Source organism: Pan troglodytes, chromosome 19 (assembly GCF_028858775.2).
Source record: "Pan troglodytes isolate AG18354 chromosome 19, NHGRI_mPanTro3-v2.0_pri, whole genome shotgun sequence".
NCBI lineage: Eukaryota > Metazoa > Chordata > Mammalia > Primates > Hominidae > Pan > Pan troglodytes.
Window position 1 is genome coordinate 53,647,032 of NC_072417.2, and position 25,027 is coordinate 53,672,058.

The 25,027-nt window shown below is 45.9% G+C and overlaps 2 protein-coding genes and 1 long non-coding RNA gene across 4 annotated transcripts in view; 1 reads left to right on the forward strand and 2 right to left on the reverse strand.

Moving 5' to 3' along the window:
* Positions 1–1,944: 1,944 nt before the first annotated feature.
* Positions 1,945–12,917, forward strand: CENPV (centromere protein V). The gene is made up of 5 exons (XM_511783.8): positions 1,945–2,413; positions 5,410–5,508; positions 6,754–6,823; positions 10,748–10,862; positions 12,510–12,917. Exons 1-5 carry the CDS (start codon positions 2,004–2,006, stop codon positions 12,632–12,634), a joined length of 819 nt encoding a protein of 272 aa, XP_511783.2. The 5' UTR covers positions 1,945–2,003; the 3' UTR covers positions 12,635–12,917.
* On the reverse strand, positions 5,150–8,671 carry LOC134808887 (uncharacterized). Its single transcript, XR_010153006.1, has 2 exons — positions 7,736–8,671; positions 5,150–6,747 (listed from the first exon to the last, which is right to left on the reverse strand). It is a non-coding gene; the product is annotated as an uncharacterized LOC134808887 (long non-coding RNA).
* PIGL (phosphatidylinositol glycan anchor biosynthesis class L) overlaps positions 12,763–25,027 on the reverse strand; it is a 125,351-nt gene continuing 113,086 nt past the window's right edge. For both annotated transcript variants that reach the window (XR_010153004.1, XM_009440931.5), the window contains one exon: positions 12,763–12,878. Coding sequence is in view for 1 of the 2 variants with exons in the window: in XM_009440931.5 (XP_009439206.1) it covers positions 12,798–12,878 (81 nt within the window). In the remaining variant the exon portion in view is untranslated. The remainder of the gene's footprint in view (positions 12,879–25,027) is intronic.

Sequence of the window (25,027 nt, forward strand, 5' to 3'; positions counted from 1 at the left end):
CCACTGTGCCTGGCCATATCCAGCATCTTAGCAGAGTCCTTTGTTCTCTTTCCCAGTTAGTTCTCCTCAAGGATAACCACTCCCCACACCCAGCTTTTTTTTTTTTTTTTTTTTTGAGACAAGGTCTCACTCTGTCACCCAGAGTAGAATATGGTGGTGTAATCACAGCTCACTGCAGCTTCCACCTCCTGGTCTCAAACTCCTGGGCTCAAGCGATCTGAGCACCTCGGCCTCCCAATAGTGTTGGGATTAGGCATGAGCCACTGCGCCCGGCCTACGTGCCGTTTTAAAATGATGTTCAAGAATAAGCAAAACCAACCTATGGTGGTAAAAGAACAGTGATCGCCTCTGTTTTCTTTTGCCTGAGGGAAACTCTGGTGTGCTGAAAATGTTCTGTATCTGAAGTGGTGGTGGTCACATAAGCTGTACATCTAAGATATTTGCACGTTGCTGTGTGTAAACCATAATTCCAACAACAACAACGACAAAATGGCAAGGTGGGGCTCGGTGGCTCACACCTGTAATCCCAACACTTGGGGAGAACTAGGCGGGAGGATCGCTTGAGGCCAGGAGTTAGAGACCAGCCTGGGCAACATAGGGAAACCCGGTATCTACAAAACAACAATAGCAACAATTAGCTGGGGGGGGGGGGGGGGGGCGGGGCGCCGCCTGTTGTTCCAGCTACTCCAGAGGCCCAGGCTGCAGGATCGCTTGAGGCCAGGAGTTCTTGGCTACACTGAGCCGAGATCCCGCTACTGCACTCCAGTCTGTCAGATCCTGTATGGAAAAAAAAAAAAAAAAAAAAGACAAAATAGTTAAACTATGCCTTTAATTCAATAAACTATTAAACTAACAATACCATGAAGAAAATCAGAATAAAGAAGAAAGATAGGCTGACGCAGGAGAATCGCTGGAACGGTGAGGCGGAGGTTGCAGTGAACCGAGATCGCGCCACTGCACTCCAGCCTGGCGACAGAGTGAGACTCCAAAAAAGAAAAAAAAAAAAAAAAAGAAAAAAAAAAAAAAGAAAGATAGGCTGGGCCCGGTGGCTCAGGCCTGTAATCCCAGCGCTTTGGGAAGCCGAGGCGGATGGATCACCTGAGGTCGGGAGTATTCGGCACCAGCCTGACCAACATGGTGAAACCCCGTCTCTACTAAAAATACAAAATTAGCCGGGTGTGGTGGCGAATGCCTGTAATCCCAGCTCCTCGGGAGGCTGAGGCAGGAGAATCGCTTGAACCTGGGAGGCGGAGGCTGCGGTGAGGCGAGATCGCGCCACTGCACTCCAGCCTGGGCAACAAGAGCGAAACTCGGTCTGAAAAAAGAAGAAGAAGGAGAAGGAGAAGAAGACTATCTGGGTTCCATAAACGATTCTCGTGCCTTTTGTCTTTAAACTTTGGTGCTGCCTTCATCAAAATCATACTAATGAAATTCGACGCACGGGTCATTCATTTAATTAAAATGAAACCCCAAATCTGTTGACTATTGGTATCCTCATGACACTGTTCTATAATGTGACAGAAAAGACGAAGGTGAAGAACTATGGTTTCGGCCGCTGTTACACAGGAGGTAGCAGGTGGCAGGCCGTTTACACAAATTAGCTCGTTTTTGGAGACGAAGTTACCCCAGGCTGCCCGCTCGGATGAGCCTGCGAATTCAGGCCCAACCCAGGCCCCTCCAGGTCGGGAAGGTACGAAGAGCCCGCTGGATTCACACAGGGCAGGGGCGCCTTCGCAGGTGCGAGTGGATTCTGGGTATCGCGAGCGTAGGCCCAGGCGCAGCCCCTCTGGGCCTGCGGGACGGAACAGGCAGGTGCGTCCCAGCGGCCGGGCGGGCCGGGTCTCCCTCCTGCGGGCAGGCGCCGCGCTGCGGGGCGCGGCTGGCGGAGCGGGGCAGCCGGGCGCAGCGCCCCCTGGGCCTGAAGACTGGCGGGCGGCGGGGGCGCGCGCAGGCCGGCGGGGGCGCGCCGCGCTGCGAGGCCTGCGCGCCAGGCTGCGGGAGCCATGCGGCGATCGAGGAGCTCTGCGGCCGCCAAGCTGCGCGGGCAGAAGCGGTCCGGGGCCTCCGCGGCCCCCGCGGCCTCCGCGGCCGCTGCCTTGGCACCCAGCGCCACCCGCACACGGCGCTCCGCTAGCCAGGCCGGGAGCAAGAGCCAGGCGGTGGAGAAGCCGCCGTCGGAGAAGCCGCGGCTGAGGCGCTCGTCGCCGCGGGCCCAGGAGGAGGGCCCGGGGGAGCCGCCGCCGCCGGAGCTGGCGTTGCTCCCGCCACCGCCGCCGCCGCCGCCGACTCCCGCGACCCCGACGTCCTCGGCGTCCAACCTGGACCTGGGCGAGCAGCGGGAGCGCTGGGAGACGTTCCAGAAGCGGCAGAAGCTTACCTCCGAGGGTGCCGCCAAGCTCCTGCTAGACACCTTGTGAGTACGGCGGGCCGGGGCGCGCGGGAGCCGGTGCCACGCGGACCCCCTCGGCAGGAGTCGGGCTCGCAGCCCGCGTGCAGGCCTTGGGCGCCTTTCAGCTCTGAGCCTTCCACGTTACGGAGCCGACGCGGCTCCCCCGTTAGCACTGGGGTTATTCCCTAATTCTAAGGGCGGCGGGGCGGGGCGGTGCTTCTAGGGCTGTGTGGCCTGGGAATGGAAAGGGGGCTTCTTCCGGAGCTTGAGGGCGCGCGCAGCCGTCTTGGGACACAAAGAGTCTTTCCCGGCCATAAGCATCGTGCTCGGGGACGTTGTCTCTTGCTGGCGCGCAAAGGGTGTGGGGGCCTTTCTTAGTGAAAAGAAGATAAATCCCACGGCTTTCTCTTACCCGAATCCCCCTTTTTTGTGTGTTTGCACACGTGTTTTTGAGGGTGGGTGGAAGGGAAAGGTAGAAGCGTTGAAGGAAGCATGAATAGTTTTGAACTAACTGGGAAGCAAAATCCCGTCGTTGTTCCAGGCACTGCCAGGGAGGGAGCAGGGGGCGGGGGTTATTGATCCGGGAGAGAAGCGCGCGCGAAGAGATGCTCCGGCCTCGCGCGGCGGCGGGGATGCCTGCGTAGGGAGGCTTTTATGTGCTCAGCCAGCTAATGCTCCCTGCCGCTCGCCCTCCTGGCTGCTCCGCAGTCTTTTAGATGGCCCGAGGAGCATCTCGAGTGTCCGCGATTTGGGAAAGAGCTTTTAACTGGGCTGTTAAAGGGCTGCCTTCTTTTCTCCAAATGCGATCTGGATTCCTGCCTCGGGGAACAGTTGTGCTACAGAGAGATATTTTAACGCCCTGATATTATATTTCAGTGTCAATTTTACGAATTAAAAAGAACAATCAAAACACTAGGGGGAAAAAACCGACAAGAATAACCTAGCAATTGCATAACCTGAGAATTACTTCTTTTCTTGAACATGTTCCTTTGAGCTTCTTGCGGAAGAAATTCTCTTAGGATGAGTCGTCCCCGACAGAAGATACATATTTGGTTTTCTGTGTGCTTCACTTTTTGGTTTTTCATCTTGGACTGCACACTGAATTTTTAAAAAACGTTCATCCATCAAACATTTGAGCACCTATAGGGTGACGGCTGCCTCTGGGCAGAAGGAATACGAAGATCCTTAGGAATGTAAAACTCATGGTGTCTTCAAGGCATACAGAAAAAAAGAAGAATGTAAAACTCAAATTTGAGATAAATTTTTATTTTAAGACAAACTGATAAATGGTCAAGAAAAAGATTTAAAATATTGACATAAAAAAGCTGTTTTTCTCCCACTAGATTGCCATGACTTTGTACTTATAAAGTCTACTAAATTATATTCAAACAGTGTGTATAACTGTACCATTTTCGTTAAAATATTGTGTAGAAAAAAGTTTGGGGGAATATATAACAAATAATTAACTATAGATCCCTCTGGGTGTAAAGATTACAGGAGGCTTTCACTTTGAGCACTCTCAAATAGTGTGAAGTTTGGAGTTTTTACAATAAGCATTATGTGTGCAGAAAAAATTAAAATACATAAACGTAAAGAAACATGAAAAAATGATCAGTCTTAATCATGCAAATTAAAACTGCAGTGAGCTATTTTTCCTATAATTATTGCCTGAGACTGTACAGTGAAATGTTTTCTCATTTATATATCGGGTAAGGGTGTTCAATCCTTTTGGAAAGCGATTTTAAGACATTTATCAGATCTTAATGTTCATTTCTGAGTTTGGCTTATATATAAGCTTTAAAGGGTTAAAATTGTATGTAGGCCGGGTGAGGTGGCTCATGCCTGTAATCCCAGCACTTTGGGAGGCCGAGGCGGGTGGATCACCTGAGGTGGGGAGTTTGAGACTGCCTGACCAACATGGAGAAACCTCGTCTCTACTAAAAATACAAAATTAGCTGGGTGTGGTGGTGGGCGCCTGTAATCCCAGCTACTCGGGAGGCTGAGGCAGGAGAATCATTTGAACCCTGGAGGTGGAGGTTCCGGTGGGCTGAAATCGCGTCACTGCACTCCAGCCTGGGCAACAAGAATGAAACTCCCTCTCAAAAAAAAAAAATTCTATGTAATGTGTATTACAACTATGTAAAACGCATGTGTGTGAAGAATACTGGAAAGAAATAGAGCAAAAATATAAGAGCCTTTATTAAGTTTCTCAAAAGGCTCTTCTGGACCTCTGGACTTGATTGAGTATCCAGTCTTATTTTTCATAGCAGCCTGTACCTCCTTTATCACAATCATAATTAATTATTATTTGAGTAACTTGTTAAGGTCGGTAAGGGTAGCAGTCGTGTCTGCTGTATCTTGTTTAGTATTCTCTCCTTCGTGCCTAGCTCATAAAAATATTTAGTATGTGAGGCCCAGAGCAGTGGCTCACGCCTGTAATCCCAGCACTTTGGGAGTCCCCGTGGGTGGATCACAAGGTCAGGAGTTCAAGACCAGCTTGGCCAAGATGGTGAAGCCCTATCTCTACTAAAAATACAAAATTAGCAGGGCGCGGTGGCAGGCGCCTGTAATCCCAGCTACTTGGGAGGCTAAGGCTGGAGAATTGCTTCAACCCAGGCGGAAGAGGTTGCAGTGAGCCAAGATCGTGCCACTGCACTCCAGCCTGGGCAATAGACTGAGACTCCATCTCAAAAAAAAAAAAAAAATTTAGTATTTGACATATAAATAAAAATGTTTGGTGGTGGGTTAGGATCCCTCACATTTTCGAAATGTTTGGAATGTTTTATTTTGCAACTTAATACAATTTAAGAAATTGGCAAAAAGAGAGCTCATGGACAAAGAAGGTGCTGAAACCATTCTTCACTTAGGAAATTGACAGTGCCTCCTTAAAAGCAGAAATGCATCTGGTTGTCATGTAGAAAAGACTTTTGTCTAATCTTTTGTCTTTCTTTCAACAACAAAAAGAGAGCAGGAGGCAGCTATTCAGAAATTATTATCTTTCTGATTTTTGTTTCATTTAGTGAATACCAGGGCCTGGTGAAGCACACAGGAGGCTGCCACTGTGGAGCAGTTCGTTTTGAAGTTTGGGCCTCAGCAGACTTGCATATATTTGACTGCAAGTGAGTATTTTTTTTTCCCTAAATTGGCTTAAAAGAATTTCAGAGTTAAAATGCAATATTTCAAAATAATCTGGGGAGTTGGGGTACAGAGGAAACATTGGCCTTGGGCTGGTAACTGTTGAAGTCAGGTGATGGGGACAGAAAGGTTCATTGTTCTATTTTTGTTCCTTTTGTATGGCTCATCACAGAGCTTCAACAGCATGGCCCAGGTGACACAGAGCAGGGTCCTCAGGGCTTGTGGCTTGTGGCAGCATCACCCTCAGACTGACACTGCTGAGGAGCCGGGGGCGGTTAGCTGCAGGTGTGCCTGGCTGGGTACTGAGTGGAAAGCCTTGGGCAGAATCTTCATAGAAGTCTAGAGTTGGGGAGAGTTGGAGGGTACGTTAGTGAAGGGTGTATACACCTGGAGGCTCCCCAGGCCCTCCACTCTCGCTCTGCTCTTTGGTTGAGGCAGATGGCACTGCTGGCTGTGGAGGGCCTGATTTGTACCACCTTCCCCGGCGTTATGATGGAGCAGGGACTACAGGCTCTGGCTTTGGGACCCAAAGTTGGCATGCAGCTAATTATTTAACAGCATCCAGTCCTTTTTGCCCCTAGGTACCGGAATTATATATGAATAATAAGCACATACGATGGAATTACTCAAATGGAGAACTGACCAGGCTACTAACAATAGAGTCCAGATTGGAAAAGAAGCACTGTGGAATAACTTGTGAGAGGATTCTGTGCTAAATTAGAACTTTTTCAAAGGTGGCCTGAAAAGAGGGGACTTCAGTTTAATTCCAGAGATGGTAATTCTGGGGACGTGTTTTACTTGGAGCTGGACTTTTCGTGACGTGGTGATGAAGAAAGAGGGAAACCTAAACTTCCTTGTCCATTTGTGGTGTGGATGTCTCAGAGACATCAGGTTGTAGCAGTGTCTGAAATTTGTTTCCTAAGTGTCTCTGAAGTCCAGCGCTTCTCTTCACTGTAAAGAACTGAGGGGTGGGCAGTACAGACCTGTCTGTTGGTCCTGTGTTCTGAGCATTGCAGAACCTTGACTGCTGACTTGGGACCCCCCTGGGCTCTGCTGTACCTGCAAACCAGAGGCACTGCTATCCAGGCCTTTGCCCCAGCTCCTCGGCCCTGGATGGTGCTGAAAGGGGCATCATCTGTGGGGTCGGCTGGCTCTCATGGCTGGGCCGCTCAGGCATAGAGGATGCAGGTGGCTGCTCACAATCTGGAATTTGCTCTGTCTTTCTGTAGTTGCAGCATTTGCAAGAAGAAGCAGAATAGACACTTCATCGTTCCAGCTTCTCGCTTCAAGCTCCTGAAGGTCAGTGCTTAAGAGCAGGGTCAAGGAGTGCAGAACCCATTGGTGAGATTTACAGGACCCCCCAGCCAACCCTTAGCATGCCATCTGTAGCATGGGAGGGGCCTGGAGCATAGCACGGCCTCTCACGGGCTTTGGTTTCAGGTTGACATTTAAAAGGTGGGCCCGGCACAGTGGCTCACGCCTGTAATCCCAGCACTTTGGGAGGCCAAGATGGGTGGATCACCTGAAGTCAGGAGTTGAGGACCAGCCTGGCCAACATGGTGAAACCCTATCTCTACTAAAAATACAAAAATTACCTGGGCGTTGTAGTGCATGCCTGTAATCCCAGCTACTTGGGAGGCCAAGGCAGGAGAATCACTTGAACCTGGGAGGTGGAGGTTGCAGTGAGCCGAGATCACACCATTGCACTCCAGCCTGGGTGACAAGAGTGAAACTCCATCTCAAAAAAAATGAAAATAAAAAATAAAAGGTTGTGTTATTTTAAATAAAGGTAAAAACCTTTATTTTTTGGAGGCCTATTTGGTATTGTGGAAACATTTTCAAATTCAGAGAATCAAAAAACAATAAAATCACCCAAATCCTATCAACTAAAGGTAACCACTGTTAATATTTTGGTGTCTGTCTTTGTGTATTATTTTCTACTCTGAGAAATACATCTAAACCTATTGTCTTATGTTTATTAAGTAGAATTTTACCATTCTTTTTGTTGATAAACTGCTTATCTCATTTCCCAATGAAAAGCTTATATACTTATTTGTAAATTTAATTTTATTATTTTGGGGAATTTTTTGTACTTGGTACAAAATTTGAAAGGTAGAAGAAAATGTGTATATACACAGTGAAAAATCTTTCCCTACTGTCCCCATGCCCCAGTCTCCCTCTTCCCCACAGCCGATTTCCTGGTCTACTTACCCCATCACTGTCTCTGCATCATTGCAGTTGAGTTCCGTTTTTTTCTGATTATCAACAACACTGGTGAACCTCCTTGGTATACATTTTTGACAATTTAGAAATTTCTTCTTTAGGATCAATTCTCTTAGAAATAAGTTCTCTGGCTATTCTGGGCACACTTCCTACACCCTGCTCCACAAGGAGCAGTTAAAAAAAAAAAAAAGAGAAAGAAAATCTCCAGGTTAAAGAATACAGATTTTTTAAAAAAGACTTTTAGCACATTATGGGTAATGTGGGGTTGGGCGGGGCTTTAATTCCATCCAGATAATGCTGGATGGCCTGGGACCACTTGGCAGTCCTTCGCTGCTTTTCTGTGCTGCAGTGGCTATGGAGTGAGCAAGGCTCCTCAGGGAGCTATTTCTATAGGAAGCACAATTCTGGACGGTATGGCTGGGGAAGCGTAAAGAGGGTTAACAATGATAAGAAACCTCCACCCCTTCCCCTTCAGCTGTCTGATTTCTCTCCCTAAAGGTAAGCCACTGTTTCTTGGATCCCTCTTCAAAGATACATATGCATATAAAGGCACATACAGGCCAGGCACAGTAGCTCATGCCTGTAGTCCCAGCACTTTGGAAGGCCAAGGCAGGCAGATCACTTGAGCCCAGGAGTTCAACACCAGCCTGGACAACATAGCGAGACCCCCATGTCTACAAAAAATAAAAAATCGGCTAGGTGTGGTGTTGCATGCCTATAGTCCCAGGTACTCGGGAGGCTGAGGTGGGAGAATCACTTGATCCTGGGAGGTCAAGGCTGCAGTAAGCTGTCATCATACCACTGCACTCCAGCCTGGATAACAGAGTGAGATCTTGTCTCAAAAAAACAAAACAAAACAAAACAAAAACACCACACATACCAGTATATAGCCTTAAAAAAAAAAGAAATGGTAGCATACCATGTACGTTGTTTTATACCTTGCTTAACTTTTTTTTTGAGACAGTCTCACTCTGTTGCCTAGGCTGGAGTGCAGTGGTGTGATCTCGGCTCACTGTAACCTCCGCCTCCCAGGCTCAAGTGATTCTCCTGCTTCAGCCTCCTGAGTAGCTGGGACTACAGGTGCCCGCCACCACATCTGGCTAATTTTTATATTTTTAGTAGAGTCGAGGTTTCGCCATGTTGGCCAGGCTGGTCTTGAACGCCTGACCTCAAGTGATCTGCCCACCTTGGCCTCCCAAAGTGCTGGGATTACAGGCGTGAGCCACTGCGCCTGGCCTATACCTTGCTTAACTTTGTAACTTTGGCAGTTGTTCCATCTTAGTTTTGTAGAGCTGTCTCATTCTTCTCAAAAGTTGGAGAATATTTTATTTTATGAGTGTCCATAATGCCTAACCGGTCCTCTATTGAGGGACATTTTCAATTTTTCCAATCTTTAGCCTTCATAAACAGTGCTATAGTATCTATATACCTATGTCATTGAGACATTTGGAATATATCTGTATGATAAATTTCAAGAAATGGAATTGTGTGCTAAAGCATATGTACACTTTAAAATTTTGGTAGATGTTGCTAAATTATACCAATTCCTGTTCCTGTGACTGATATATGTGAGCACATATTTCTCTACATACTTGTCAATACCATGTTAACGGCTTTGATTTTGCCCGCCTGACAGTGAAATACATCTCATTGAAGTTCCTTTGGTGAGCATTTCATAGGCTAAAGAGTGATTTATTTTTCTTTCTATCTGAACTGTCCATTCATGTCCTTTGTCCAGTCTCCCGTTTGTATTATCCATTAAGGAAATTAGCCTGTCTATGACATCTGGCAAATATTTTTTTCCTGGTTTGTCCTTTGTGGATAAATTAAGCACAGCCATCAGTTTTCTTAAGACCTTGAGCCGTTCTGTTTGGGGACATGGAGAGCCAGTCCCTTGGGTGAACTGTCTCTCCACGTAGGCCCTGGGAAGCAAGCACTTTCCCTCCCTGATGTGATGTATCAGGGAAGGCTCAAGGCTGAATTCTGTGTGCCGTTGACCTAAGGGAAGCTGTGAGCTGTCACGCTCCAGACTGACATGTCTCTGGATAGTGTAGATGGGTCTCTGTCCTCAAGAAGGTCCCAGTCTCTTCTGGAGATAGGAAATGGCCTCTTAATACAAAGAGCCCTACAGAAGAGCTCCTGCCATTAAGTTATTTCAAGATTTTTTTTTTTTTAATGGTGCGATCTCAGCCCACTGCAGCCTCTACTTCCCCAGGCTCAACTGATGCTCCTACCTCAGCCTCCCAGGTAGCTGGGACTACAGATGTGTGCCACTGCACCTGGCTAATTTTTATATTTTTTTGTAGAAACGGGGTTTTGCCATGTTGCCCAGGTTGGTCTTGAACTCCTGGGCTCAAGCAATCCGCCTGCCTCGGCCTCTCAAAGTGTTGGGATTACAGGCATGAGCCACCATGCCTGGCCAAAGGTGTATTTTTTTTTTTTTTTTTTTGAGATGGAGTCTCGCTCTGTTGCCCAGGCTGGAGTGCCGTGGCATGATCTCGGCTCACTGCAAGCTCGGCCTTCCAGGTTCATGCCATTCTCCTGCCTCAGCCTCCCGAGTAGCTGGGACTACAGGCGCCTGCCACCACACCCGGCTACAAAGGTGTATTTTTTAAGTGACATAAAAATAAATGTCTTTGGGGCCAGGCGCAGTGGCTCACACCTGTAATCCCAGCACTTTGGGAGGCCAAGGTGGGTGAATCATGAGGTCAGGAGTTCGAGACCAACCTGGCCAACATGGTGAAACCCTGTCTGTACTAAAAATACAAAAAATTAGCTGGGCATGGGGGCACGCGCCTATAATCCCAGCTACTTGGGAGGCTGAGGCAGGAAAATCTCTTGAACCCATGCAGGTGGAGGTTGCAGTGAGCCAAGATTGCGCCACTGCACTCCAGCCTGAGAGACAGTGGGAGACTGTCGCAATAAATAAATAAATAAATAAATAAATAAATAAATAAATCTCTTTGTAAAAAAGAATACCGTTTGTCTGTTTTCACCTAGGGAGCTGAGCACATAACGACTTACACGTTCAATACTCACAAAGCCCAGCATACCTTCTGTAAGAGATGTGGCGTTCAGAGCTTCTATACTCCACGATCAAACCCTGGAGGCTTCGGTGAGTAAAGGGGATGGACTGCAAGCTCAGGGGGACACAGAGAGGCCCGTGGTGCTCTCACTTAAAGTCTTGTTTGGACAGGTGGGATGCTGACTAGACCCTGTCACATGCGTATCTTAGAGGAACAGGGCTCCTCAGCAGAGCGCTTTCCACATGATAGAATGTGAGTCGGGCTCCGGTGAAACTTTTCTGAATCCCATATCTGAATGTGGTGAAGTTGGACTTGGAGCCCATCCAGGTTGTGATTCTTATTCACTGGTGCTGGTGGAGCTGGTGTTGCTGGGGATGGTGTTGAAGGGTAGGGAGGAGAGGGGTGAGGAGATGGGCTTGTGGGGCCAGGGGAGGCAGCTTTAATAATGACAGGGGTTAAGGGAGTGAAGGAGGCAAGATTGGGGAGCATTGATAATGGCATTTGAAAGCTTTTTGGTTGTTCAAAAATTAGGTAGGACTGGCTGGCTGCGGTGGCTCACACCTGTATCCCAGCACTTTGGGAGGCCAAGGTGGGAGGATTTCTTGAGCTCAGGAGTTTGAGACCAGCCTGGGAAACATAGCAAAACCGTATCTCTGTTCTTTTTAAAAAATAATAAGCAGGGAACCCTCCAAGCCCCACTTCAGGGCCTGCTTGGGTCTGGGCAGTAATAAAACTAACCCTCTGACAGTTGTTGAGAATCATACCAACTGTAGTGTGAATTGAAGGGGAAAGCAGAGGTGGAAGATGTTCTGAGGACGCTTATTGTGTCAGTGCAGCCTCCAGAGCTGCGAGAGCAGCTATGACTGTCAGTGTCTTTTGCCTTATGGTGGTGGGGGGCGGACAGGGGAGGTGGGGGAGGCAGGGCAGGGCAGGATGTCATCCTTACCGCTCCCCCATTGCTTCAGGGGCTCCTGTTCCTCATCTGTCACATGGAGACTCCTTCCTGTCTACCTTGCAGAACAGGAAAGAGTTGAAAAGTATGAAATCTTGTACAAATGGGAAGACATTTAATTCTTAGAAAGTTATCTATCTGAGGCCAGGCATGGTGGCTCATCTGAGGTCGGGAGTTCGAGACCAGCCTAACCAACATGGAGAAACCCCATCTTTACTAAAAATACAAAATTAACCAGGCTTGGTGGCGCACGCCTGTAATCCCAGCTACTTGGGAGGCTGAGGCAGGAGAATCACTTGAACCCGGAAGGCAGAGGTTGCAGTGAGTCAAGATCACGCCATTGTACTCCAGCCTGGGCAACAAGAGCTAAACTCCATCTGAAAAAAAAGGAAAGAAAGTTATCTAAACACAGGAAAGGCCTGTGAATTCTTTAGGCTGCCAGTCAGAGATTGCTCTGGGCTGTGCCTTTCTGCATGTTGTACTCTCAACTTGGTATTGAATGTTGTCTAGCCTTGGCCATCCCTGGTTCAGGGAGTGTGATTCCCATCTGGCAGTTGAGGAAAGTGAGTCAGAGGGCTGAAGCGGTAGGCTGGAGCCAGTGCTTTCCGAGCCAGCTGGCAGCCTGTGGGTCTCATCGCTGAAGCCATAAGCTGTGGCATATCCTTTGGAAGCCCTAATGTGTAGCGTGATGATGCCTGCAGGTGGGGGCTTATCCAGGAGCCGGTACACCATCTGGTCTCACCCATACTGAGGATCCCCCTTTGTCTGTGCCACTTTCTCGTAGGAATTGCCCCCCACTGCCTGGATGAGGGCACTGTGCGGAGTATGGTCACTGAGGAATTCAATGGCAGCGATTGGGAGAAGGCCATGAAAGAGCACAAGACCATCAAGAACATGTCTAAAGAGTGAGCTTCTGCCTCTCCTGCCCTGAAAAGGAGGAATGATTGGGGCCAGCAACTTTGCTCTCCCTGCCGTGCCTCGGTGGTGCTCCTGAATGTGGCTGACCTGGGCTGCTGGTTCCGTTGACTAGGGTCATCTTGATCTCTGCAGTTTGCTCCAGCTACCAGTTTCTTTAGGCAGCTCTTTGTCCTCCCTCTGCCCAGATTTTGATGTAGTCTAATTGACATCCTTCTCTTCCCAACTTTTGTGTGATCTTTTAGGAAAAAAAATAAATATTTTTAACATTAAAGCAGTTACTTTGGTTTATCATTTCTTTTGTACTGTGATTTGCTTCTGAGGCCAGTCGATTAATAGCAGATATGTACTCAGCACTATCAAGATGTTTGCAACCAGGCATTGTGGCTTAAGCCTGTAGTTCCAGCTACTCTGGAGGGTTGATTGAGCCCAGGAGGTTGTGGCTGCAGTGAGCTGTGTTCATGCTACTGCACTCCAGCCTGGGTGGCAGAATGAGACTGTCTCAAAAAAAAAAAAAAAGAAAAGAAAAAGAAAAAAATGTGTAGCCAAATTGGAAAGAAGACATAAAATAAACAATTATTAAAAATGGAAGATTGTGGCAGGGCATGGTGGCTCACACCTGTAATCCCAGCACTTTGGGAGGCTGAGGCGTGTGGATTACTTGAGGTCAGGAGTTCAAGACCAGCCTGGCCAATGTGTTGAGACCCCGTCTCTACTAAAATTACAAAAATTAGCTGGGCATGGTGGCATGTGCCTGTAGTCCCAGCTACTTGTGAGGCTGAGGCAGGAGAATCACTTGAACCCAGGAGGCAGAGGTTGCAGTGAGTGGAGATTGCACCACTGCACTCCAGCCTGGGTGATGGAGCAAGACTCCATCTCCAAAAAAAAAAAAAAAAGGCTGGGCACTGTGGCACACGCCTGTAATTCCAGCACTTTGGGAGGCCAAGGCAGGTGGATCACCTGAGATCAGGTGTTTGAGACCGGCCTGGCCAACATGGTGAAACCCCATTTCTACTAAAAATACAAAAATTAGCCAGGCGTGGTGGCGGGCGCCTGTAATCCCAGCTACTCAGGAGGCTGAGGCAGGATAATTGCTTGAATCCAGGAGGCAGAGGTTGCAGTGAGCCAAGATTGCGCCACTGCACTCCAGCCTGGGTGACAGAACAAGACTCTGTCTCAAAAAAAAAAAAAAAAAAATTGGGAATGGTTACAATCCTTGTGAGTGGTAAAGATAATAAGAGCTCTAAGAGTTCAAAGGAGAGAACTCAGGGAAGCCTTGAGGAGAGTACGATTTGAGTCTATCTTTAAAAAGTTAAATCAGCTTCTAATTTCTTTTTCAGTTGTAAAATACACATAAAATTTACCATAAACTGTTAATTTATTTAGAGACAGAATCTCTCTCTTTAGTTATTTTGAGACTGTCTTGCTCGGTCACCTAGGCTGGAGTGCAATACATGAACATGGCTCACTGTAGCCTTGACTTAGACTTGAGATCTCCCCCCTCTTAGCTTCTGGAGTAGCTGGGACTACAGGTGTGTGCCACCCCATCCGGCTAATATTTTTTGTAAAGACAAGGTCACTCCATGTTGCCCCGGCTGGTCTCAAACTCCTGGGCTCAAGCAGTCCTCCTGCCTCGGCCTCTCAAAGTGTTGTGATTACAGGCATGAGCCACTGCACTTGGCCTTAACCATTTTTAAGTGTACAATTCAGCAGTGTTAAGTACATTCACATTGTTGTGTAGCCATCATTGCCATCCATCCCCAGAACTCTTCACCTTGCAAAACTGAAACTCTGTACCCACGAAACAACAACTTTGATCCTATTTTTAAAGGAAGCAAGATTTCAGGTGGGCATGGTGTCTCACGCCTGTAATCCCAGCACTTTGGGAGGCCGAGGCTGGTGGATGGCCTGAGATCTGGAGTTCAAGACCAGCCTGGCCAATGTGGTGAAACCCTGTCTCTACTAAAAATACAAAAATTAGTTGGGCATGGTGGCGGGCGCCTGTAATCCCAGCTACTCGGGAGGCTGAGGCAGAATTGCTTGAACCCGGGAGGCAGAGGTTGCAGTGAGCCAAGTTCGTGCCATTGCACTCCAGCCTGGGCAACAAGAGCAAAACTCCATCTCAATCAATCATTCAATCAATCAATCAATAAAGGAAGCAAGGTTTAAGGAGACAGGAGAAGTAACTGAACAGAGGTACGCACACATGCGAAAGCCAGGCTGAAGCTGCATGTGGTGGTGCACACCTGTAGTTGCAGCTACTCAGGAAGCTGAGGGCCACATGAGCCCAGGAGTTTTGAGACTGCAGTGAGCTATGATGGTGTCATGCATTCCACCCTGGGAGACACAGCGAGACCCCATCTCAAAAAAAAAAAAAAAATTGGCTGAATTGGAGGCTTTTAATGGGAAGAAGTAATGAAGATATCAGAAAGGTATGTTGAGGATAGACTGGATGGTCTTGGATATTAGGCTCAGGAATTTGGCCTTTATTTTGCAGGCATTGGGAAGCTGTGACCACCTCTGAACAGGATGAATAAAGCCTGGCCTCATATAGTCTTCTGATTGGTTGCCATCTCCCTCTCTTCTTAACTTCACATTGCTCCATATTACTAACATATTAGCTTTCCTCAAACATCCCTGCCATTACCAAATACTGAGTACAAATAATGGCAAATGCTTAATAAATATTTGCTCTTTGCTTTAGGGAAATTACTCATGAAATGATTTGTGAGGTAGACTAGACAAGGAAAAAGAACAGGGAGAGGGAATAAAGATCTCAGAACAAAGGTCTCTGAGGAAAAAAAAAAAATTTAAAAAAAAGGCCGAGTGTGGTGGCTCACACCTGTAATCCCAGCACTCTGGGAGGCCAAGACCAGTGGATCACCTGAGGTCAGGAGTTCAAGACCAGCCTGGCCAACATGGTGAAACCTCGTCTCTACTAAAAATACAAAAATTAGCTGGGCGTCGTGTTGGGCATCTGTAATCCCAGCTACTCAGGAGGCTGAGGCAGGAGAATGGCTTGAGCCCAGGAGGCAGAGGTTGCAGTAAGCTGAGATGATGCCACTGCACTCCAGCCTGGAAGACAGAGTGAGACTCTGTCTCAAAAACAAAAAACAAACAAACAAACAAACAAAACACAGATGGCCAGGCCAGGCATGGTGGCTCACACCTGTAATACAGCACTATGGAAGGCTGAGGCAGGAGGATTGCTTAAGCCCAAGAGTTCAAGACCAGACTGGGCAATGTAGTGAGACCCCCTCATCTCTACAGGAAACAATAAAATACAATAAAAATGGCAGTTTCTCAGTTTGCTGTGCTGGGTTCTGTGTGGTCACTGTCTCTTCAGAATCACTGATGGCCAGGTTCACTCCTCAAGACTGGAAGCAGCACGCACAAGGATGGGCTTTTCGAGGCCACAACTCCAGGTATTTTTAATTTTTTTTAATTTTAAAATTATACAGGGGCCAAGCACGGTGGCTCACACCTGTAATTCCGGTACTTTGGGAGAACATGGCAAAACCCTGTCTCTACTAAAAATACAAAAAATCAGGCTGGGCGCGGTAGCTCATGCCTGTAATCCCAGCACTTTGGGAGGGCAAGGCAGGTGGATCACCTGAGATCAGGAGTCTGAGCCCAACCTGGCCAACATGGCGAAACCCCATCTCTACTAAAAATACAAAAATTAGCTGGGCATGGTTGTGTACACCTTTAATCCCAGCTACTAAGGAGGCTGAGGCAAGAGAATTGCTTGAACCTGGGAAGCAGTGGTTGCAGTAAGTCAAGATTGTGTGCCATTGCAATCCAGCCTGGGTGACAGCAAGACTCCATCTCAAAAAATAAATAAATAAATAAATAAGTAAATAAAAAGTAAAAAAAATTAGCTGGGTGTGTTGGTGCTCACCTGTAGTCCCAGTTACTCAGGAGGCTGAGGTGGGAGGATCACCTGAGCCCGGGAAGTTGAGGCTGCAGTGAGCTGTGATCGCACCATTGCACTACAGCCTGGGTGACAGAGCAAGACTCCGTCTTAAAAAAAAAATTATTTGTTTTAGAGATATGTGATCACAGCTCACTGTAACCTTGAACTCCTTACTTCAAGCAGTCCTACCACAGCCTACAGATGTGTGCCACCCCCTGGCTAATTTTTTAAAATTTTTTGTAGAGATGGGGTCATGCTATGTTGCCCAGGCTGGTCTCAAACTCCTGGCCTCAAGTGAGCCTCCTGCCTTGGCCTCCCTAAGTGCTGGGATTATAGGTGGGAGCCACTGCATTCGGTTGCATTTCTTTATTTAATTACATCTTGATCTTTTCATATCAATATACATATCCTCATTATTAACTGTTGCATAGAACAACATAGTGTAGGTGTAGTTTATTTAGCTATTCTTTTTTTCATGGAAATTATGATTGTTTACAGTTTTTTGCTATTACCAAGAGTGTTGACAGTGAACATTCTTGTACATACCTCTTTATACATACATATGTGTATTATTTGAGAATAGAGAAGTGGGATTGCTGAGCTGAAAGATATGCATTTGTTTTTTTGGTTTTTTTTTTTTTTTTTTGAGATGAAGTTTCGCTCTTCTTGCCCAGGCTGGTGTAAAATGGCGTGACTTGGCTCACTGAAACCTCTGCCTCCCTAGTTCAAGCAATTCTCCTGCCTCAGCCTCCCAAGTAGCTGGGATTACAGGCACCCACCACCACGCCCAGCTAATTTTTTTGTATTTTTGGTAGAGACGGGGTTTTTACTACGTTGGCCAGGCTGGTCTCCAACTCCTGAACTCATGATCCACCCACCTTGGCCTCTCAAAGTGCTGGGATTACAGGCATGAGCCACCACACCTGGCTGAGTTTTAATTTTTGATGGAGTCAAATTCATTAGTCTTTTTTTTTTTTCTTTTGTCTTAATGGCTCTCTGACTTGGGTTTTCTGGGTTTTTTGTGATTTATTTCTTATTTCTTTTTTCTTCTTCTTCTTTTTTTTTTTTTGAGATGGAGTCTGTCTCTGTTGCCCAGGCTGGAGGGCAATGGCATCATCTCGGCTCATTGCAACCTCTGCCTCCCGGGTTCAAACGATTCTCCTGCCTCAGCCTCCTGAGTAGCTGTGATTACAGGCGTGTGCCACCACGCCCAGCTAATTTTTGTATTTTTAGTAGAAACAGGGTTTCACCATGTTGGTCAGGCTGGTCTTGAATTCCTGACCTTGCGATCCGCCCGCCTTGGCCTCCCAAAGTGCTGGGATTACAGGCGTGAGCCACCGCAGCCGGCTGTGATTTATTTCTTTTTTGAGAATATCTTTCTGGGACTAGGCGTGGTGGCTCACACCTGTAATCCCAGCACTTTAGGAGGCCAAATGAGGAAGACCACTTGAGGCCAGGAGTTTGAGACCAAACTGGGCAACACAGGGAGACCTCATATTTGCAAAAAATTTTTAAAAATTAGCTTAGCAGGGCCGGGCGCGGTTGCTCATGCCTGTAATCCCAGCACTTTGGGAGGCCGAGGCGGGCGGATCATGAAGTCAGGAGATTGAGACCATCCTGGCTAACATGGCGAAACCCTGTCTCTACTAAAAATACAAAAAAATTAGCCGGGAGTGGTGGCGGGCTCCTGTAGTCCCATCTACTAGGGAAGCTGAGGCAGGAGAATGGCGTGAACCCAGGAAGTGGAGCTTGCAGTGAGCCGAGATTCTGCCACTGCACTCCAGCCTGGGCAACAGAGTGAGACTCCGTCTCAAAAAAAAAAAAAAAAAAAAAATTAGCTTAGCAGCGCAATGGCTCACGCCTGTAATCCCAGCACTTTGGGAAGCTGAGGCGGGTGGATCACTTGAGGTCGGGAGTTCGAGACCAGCCTGACCAACACGGAGAAAACCCATCTCTACTAAAAATACAAAATTAGCCTAGCATGGTGGTGCATACCTGTAATCACAGCTACTTGGGAGGCTGAGGCAGGAGAATCGCTTGAACCCAGGAGGCAGAGGGTGCGGCGAGCCAAGATTGCACCATTGCACTCCAGCCTGGGCAACAAGAGTGAAACTCTGTCCTCCCAAAAAAAATTAATTAATTTTAAAAATAAATAAAAAATTAGCTTAGCGTGGCACATGCCTGAGTCCTAGCTATGCAGGAGGCTGAGGTGGGATGATAGCTTGAGCCAAGGAATTCAAGGCTGCAGTGAGCTGTGATCAAGCCACTGGACTCCAGCCTAGGAGACAGAACAAGACTCTGTCTCAAAAAAAAAAAAAAAAAAAAAAAATTCTTCCTTACCCAAGCTTATAAACATATTTACTTGTATTTTCTTCTACTACTTTTACTGACTTTTGTTTGTTTATTGGTTTTGTTTGTTTAAGATGGAGTCTCGCTCTATCACCCAGTCTAGAGTGCAGTGGTGCGATCTCAGCTCACTGTAACCTCCACCTGCTGGATTCAAGCAATTCTCCTGCCTCAGCCTCCTGAGTAGGTGGGACTACAGGCACATGCCACCATGCCCGGCTAATTTTTTGTATTTTTAGTAGAGACGGGGTTTCACCATGCTGGCCAGGCTGGTCTCAAACTCCTGACCTTGTGATCCACCCACCTCAGCCTCCCAAAGTGCTGGGATTACAGGTGTGAGCCACCACGCCCGGCTAATTTTTTGTATTTTTAGTAGAGACGGGGTTTCACCATGCTGGCCAGGCTGGTCTCAAACTCCTGACCTTGTGATCCACCCACCTCAGCCTCCCAAAGTGCTGGGATTACAGGTGTGAGCCACCACGCCCGGCTATTTGTTTTTTAAACATATAGTTCTTTGATCTACCTGGATTTGTGTGTGGGTTTTTTTTTTTTCTTCCTCTAAATTTTGTGAATGGTATCCTCAAATTGGATAACTGGTGGCTCAACACTTTGTTGATGAATCCATCCATTCTTCATTTATTTAAAATGTTACATATACTAATCAGGGTTTTTAAGGACTCTTATTTGTTCTTTTCATCTATTTTTTTGTAGTTCCACAAATAACAAATTATTTTAAATCCCCAAGCTTTATAATGTGCCTTAAACAATCTAATAGGGTAAATCCTGCCATATTACACTTTTTTTTGTGGGGTGGGGGGTGGGGAAGGAGTCTCACTCTGCCGCCCAGGCTGGAGTGCAGTGGTGCCACCTTGGCTCACTGCAACCTCTGCCTCCCAGGTTCAAGCGATTCTCCTGCCTCGGCCTCCTGAGTAGCTGGGATTACAGGTGTGTCCACCATGCGCAGCTAATTTTTGTATTTTAGTAGAGACGGGTTTTCACCATGTTGGCCAGGCTGGTCTTGAATTCCCAACCTCAGGTGATCCGTCAGCCTCAGGCCTCCCAAAGTGCTGGGATTACAGGCGTGAGCCACCGTGCCTGGCCATATTATTCTGTTTTTGTGCACTGTGTCCTGCAGATGAATTTTAGAATTAGTGAGTCAAGTATCATGCAATCAAAGCATGTTTGGATTTTAGTTGCAATTATATTGCATTTATAAATTAATTCAGGGAGAACAGACTTCTGTACAGTACTGCTTTATCATCCAGGAAGGTAATATGGCTCACCAATGGGTTTGTTCTTTCCCACTCTTCAAGTTTTATGCTGTTCTCTTTATGGAAACAGTATGAACAGCATGCTGTAGGGTTCGGTTTATCCTTAGCTGTCTTATGCTATTTGTCGTCCTTTTGCATGGGATCGTTGCTGGTTTTTTTTTTTTTTTTTCGAGACAGAGTCTTGCTCTGTTGCCCAGGCTGCAGTGCAGTGGTGCAAACTAGGCTCACTGCAACTTCTGCCTCCCGGGTTCAAGCGAGTCTCCTGCCTCAGCCTCCCGAGTAGCTGGGATTACAGGCATGCGCCACCATGCCTGGCTAATTTTTGTATTCTTAGTAGAGACGTGGTTTCATCATGTTGGCCAGGCTGTCTCGAACTCTTGACCTCGTGAGCTGCCTGCCTCAGCCTCCCAAAGTGCTAGGATTACAGGCGTGAGCCACCACACCTGGCCTAAGTTTTAATATATAGAAAGGCAGGCCTCACATCACTATCCTTTTTGATGTTTATATTTTGGTGATACTTGGACATTTTCTTTTCTAATATATTTTTTAAATAATTTAATTCAAATCCCAAAGATAATCCATTGATATTCTGACTAGAATTACATTAAATTTATATATTAACATTGTAAGAATGTGAATAAATATACATATATAAATACATATGTAAATATTTAAATTTCTATATTGGAATTTATAGATGCTATAGGTAGTATTAAATTTATATATGAACTGTATGAGGATTTTAAAATCTCTATCAAGGAACATGGCACAACTCTCCATTTATTCAATTCTTGTTTTATGTTCTGCATTAATTCTTGTTTTATCTTTTAAAAACTGTTAAAAGAAAAACAGGAAGCACTAAAAGTTGTTCAAAATAACAACAAATGTTGTATTCTGTAGTATTTGTGTTTAATGGGCTAGTGTGTTAGGTGAGTATCACTAGGTGCAGAAAGCGATCATCAGATTTTTTTTTTTTTTTTTGAGACGGAGTCTCGCTCTGTCTCCCAGGCTGGAGTGCAGTGGCAATCTCGGCTCACTGCAAGCTCCGCCTCCCGGGTTCACGCCATTCTCCTGACTCAGCCTCCCGAGTAGCTGGGACTACAGGCGTCTGCAACCACCCCCGGCTAATTTTTTGTATTTTTAGTAGAGGCGGGGTTTCACCGTGTTAGCCAGGACGGTCTCGATCTCCTGACCTCGTAATATGCCTGCCTCAGCCTCCCAAAGTGCTGGGATTACAGGCGTGAGCCACCGCACCTGGCGTGATCATCAAATTTAGCTTGTGTATATCTTTTATAGTGAACTAGAATATTTTAATGCAATCTTATTTTCACGTGAATTTTTGAATTGAGATAGTTTGAATAACATAAAATTCAACCTTTTAACGTGTACAATTCAGTGTTTGTTAGTATACTTTAGTATTCAGTGTTTTTGAGTTCATGACCAACATAGTGAAACCCAGTCTCTTAAAAAACAAAATTAGCCAGGTGTGATGGCACACCCCTGTAGTCCTGGCTACTTGGGAGGTTGAGACAGGAGGATCATTTGAGCCTAGGAGTTCTAGGTTACAGTGAACTATGATCACACCACCATACTCCAGCCTGGGTGACAAGGCAGGACCCTATGTTAAAATATTTTTAATATATAAAATTGTTTTTAAAAAAGAAAGAAACCCTGTACCATTAGCAGCCACTGCCCACTCCCCACTTCCTCTAGCCTCTGGCAACTACTAATCTGCTTTCCATCTCAAAATGTGCCTATTTTAAATGTTTCACGGAAGTGGAATCCTACATAGGTGACCTTTTGTGTCTGGCTTCTCTCACTTAGTATAATGCTGTTGAAGTTCATTTGCCTTGTAGCATGCATCAAGACTTTGTTCCTTTTTTTTTTTTTTTTTTTTTTTGTGACTGAGTCTCACTCTGTTGCCCAGGCTGGAGTACAATGGTGCAATCTCGGTTCACTGCAACCTCCGCCTCCCAGGTTCAAGCAATTCTCCTGCCTCAACCTCCCAAGTAGCTGGGATTACAGGCATGTGCCACCACGCCCAGCTAATTTTTTTCTATTTTTAGTAGAGAGGGGGTTTCACCATATTGGCCAGGCTGGTCTTGAACTCCTGATCTTGTGATCCGCCCACATTGGCCTCCCAAGGTGTTGGAATTACAGGCATGAGCCACTGTGCCCGGCCAGGACTTTGTTCCTTTTTATGGCTGAATAATAAAATGCCACATTTTGTTTATTCACCAGTTGATAGACATTTGAGTTGTTTCTACTTTGAGGCTATTATGAATAATATTGCTATGAATACTCATTTACAAGGTTTTGTCTGAATGTTTTCCATTCTATGGGAAATGTACCTAGGAGTGGCGCTGCTGGGTCATGTGGTAAATCCTTGTTAAAATTACTAAGAAAACATCAAACTGTTTTCCATAGCAGCTGCATCATTTACATTCCCACCAATAATGTATGAGGGTTCCAATTTCTTTACATCCTCACCAACACTTATTTTTTATTATTTTTTTGAGACAGGGTCTGGTTCTGTCACCGAGGCTGGAGTGCAATGGCAAAATGCAACCTCTGCCTCCCAGGCTCAAGCCATCCTCTCACCTCAACCTCCCTGGGCAATTTTTGTATTTTTAGTTCACTATATTGCCTAGGCTGGTCTTGAACTCCTGACCTCAAGCCATATAATATTTTATAATTTTTTTCAGCCTTTTTCACTTTTGTGGTTATATATCCATCTGTTCCCAATAACTGCACTTTTGTTTTCTTTTTTCCTGAATTAGACTTGCAGTATATTGGCTTATTTCATTTTTCAAAGAAAACTTATTCTTTCCACTATTTTTTGGTTTCACTTATTTAATCTAATCTTATATCTCTATTAAGTCTCTCTTGCTATTGGTTTCTATTTTTGATTTTCTCAAATTGAATCATGTAGTTCACTTATTTTCAATCTTTTAAAAAATTAAGCATTTAAGACTACAAATTACCTAAATACAGATCCCACATCAAGTGTTAATTTTTATTACTTTCTAGATAATTCGTAATACCAATTTTGATTTCCTCTTTGATCTAGGGGTTATTTAGGAAGGGGCTTCTTGATTTCTGAGTAGTGTTGTTTATCCCCCTCTTCAGTAATTTTATTATTTACTTGCATGTTATTTAATTATGATCCAAGAATGTGGCCTGTTAAATCTCTACATTAGGGAATTTATTAGGGATTTCTCTGCTGGGTGCAGTGGCTTATGCCTGCAGTCCCAACGTTTTGGGAGGCCAAAGTGGTCAACATAGCGACACCTCGTCTCATTAAAACAAACAAACAACAACAAAAAGAACGGCAGGACGTGGTGGCTTACGCCTGTAATCCCAGCACTTTCGGAGGCCGAGGCAGGCAGATCACCTGAGGACAGGAGTTTGAGACCAGCCTGGCCAACATGCTAAAATCCTGTCTCTACTGAAAATACAAAAATTAGCTGGGCGTGGTGGCGCACATCTGTAATCCCAGCTACTCGGGAGGCTGAGGCAGGAGAATCGCTTGAACCCGGAAGGTGGACAGTGAGTCAAGATCATACCACTGCACTCCAGCCTGTGTGACAGAGTGAGACTCCATTTCAAACAAACAAACAAACAAAACCCACAAAAAACCGGGGGTGGTGGCACATGCCTGTAGTCCCAGCTACTTGGGAGGCTGAAGCAGAGGGTTCCTCGAGCCCAGGAATTTGAGGCTGCAGTGAGCTGTTATCACACCACTGCATTCCAAGCCTGGGTGACAGAACAAGACCTGGTCTCAAATAAATAAATAAATAAATGGATTTATCAGTGGCCAATAAACAGTCAACTTCTGTAAACATTCTATCACATAAGTGAATGTTTGCTTTATTCCAATATTTGATGTTATTATTTTTTGCCAACTCGATTTTTCAAAATTCTGGAAGAATACTGAGGCCTCCTACTATTATCATGGTGTCTTGTTTGTTTTTGTCTTTTAATAAAGGTCTTGTATGTCTGGGAGGTTTTGTTTTATGTATCTGGCTACTGTGATGTTGGTGCCTGTCATCTCATGGAGTGAACCTGTTAACATACCCATCTTTGTCCAGTTTAATGCTTCTTGGTGTCATATTGGGTTTGGCCTGGATTTCTGGTGTTGCTCTTCCTTCTTTTTGTTCTCCTGCTATATGGTATATGGTTCATCCTTTTATTTTTAGCCTTTGTTACTTTTAGATGTAGCTAGATTTTGTTTTCTAACACATTGATTTCACAGTCTGTTTTGGTCTGGAAATTCAGCCTGTTCATATTTTTTGAAGTAGCTCTGATTTTATTCTTTTTGTATTACTTCTATTATATTTATTACATTTTATACTATTTTCCTTTTTTCTTACTTTTGCAGTCTTTTAAGTTTTTCTTCGTTTCCTGCTTTCCTCTTTGTTAATTGAGATCCCATGCTTTTTAGTTTCAGCCCTGGAACTGTATACCTTTCAGTTCCTCACAATCCAGACTGCAGCCCATCAGTTGTCTATTTGTCACCCTGCACCATGAGGCTTTACCCCCAGCCCAGCCTCCCCTTGGCCGCAAAGGACACCTTTTTTTTTTTTGATGAAGTCTCGCTCTGTTGCCAGGCCGAAGTGCAGTGACACAATCTCGGCTCACTGCAACCTCTGTCTCCTGGGTTCAAGCGATTCTCATGCCTCAGCCTCCCAAGTAGCTGGGAGTACAGGCGCGCACCACCATGCCCAGCTAATTTTTGTATTTTTAGTAGAGACGGGGTTTCACCATGTTGGCCAGGATGGTCTTGATCTCTTCACTTCATGATCCACCCGCCTCGGCCTCCCAAAGTGCTGGGATTACAGGCATGAGCCACCA

Excerpts from the sequence above, each read along its gene's own strand:
- CENPV (XM_511783.8), top strand. The coding sequence starts at position 2,004 with ATGCGGCGATCGAGGAGCTCTGCGGCCGCCAAGCTGCGCGGGCAGAAG. Across the intron at positions 5,509-6,753 it reads TTGCATATATTTGACTGCAA|TTGCAGCATTTGCAAGAAGA; the intron begins GTGAGTATTTTT and ends GTCTTTCTGTAG. Across the intron at positions 6,824-10,747 it reads CTCGCTTCAAGCTCCTGAAG|GGAGCTGAGCACATAACGAC; the intron begins GTCAGTGCTTAA and ends GTTTTCACCTAG.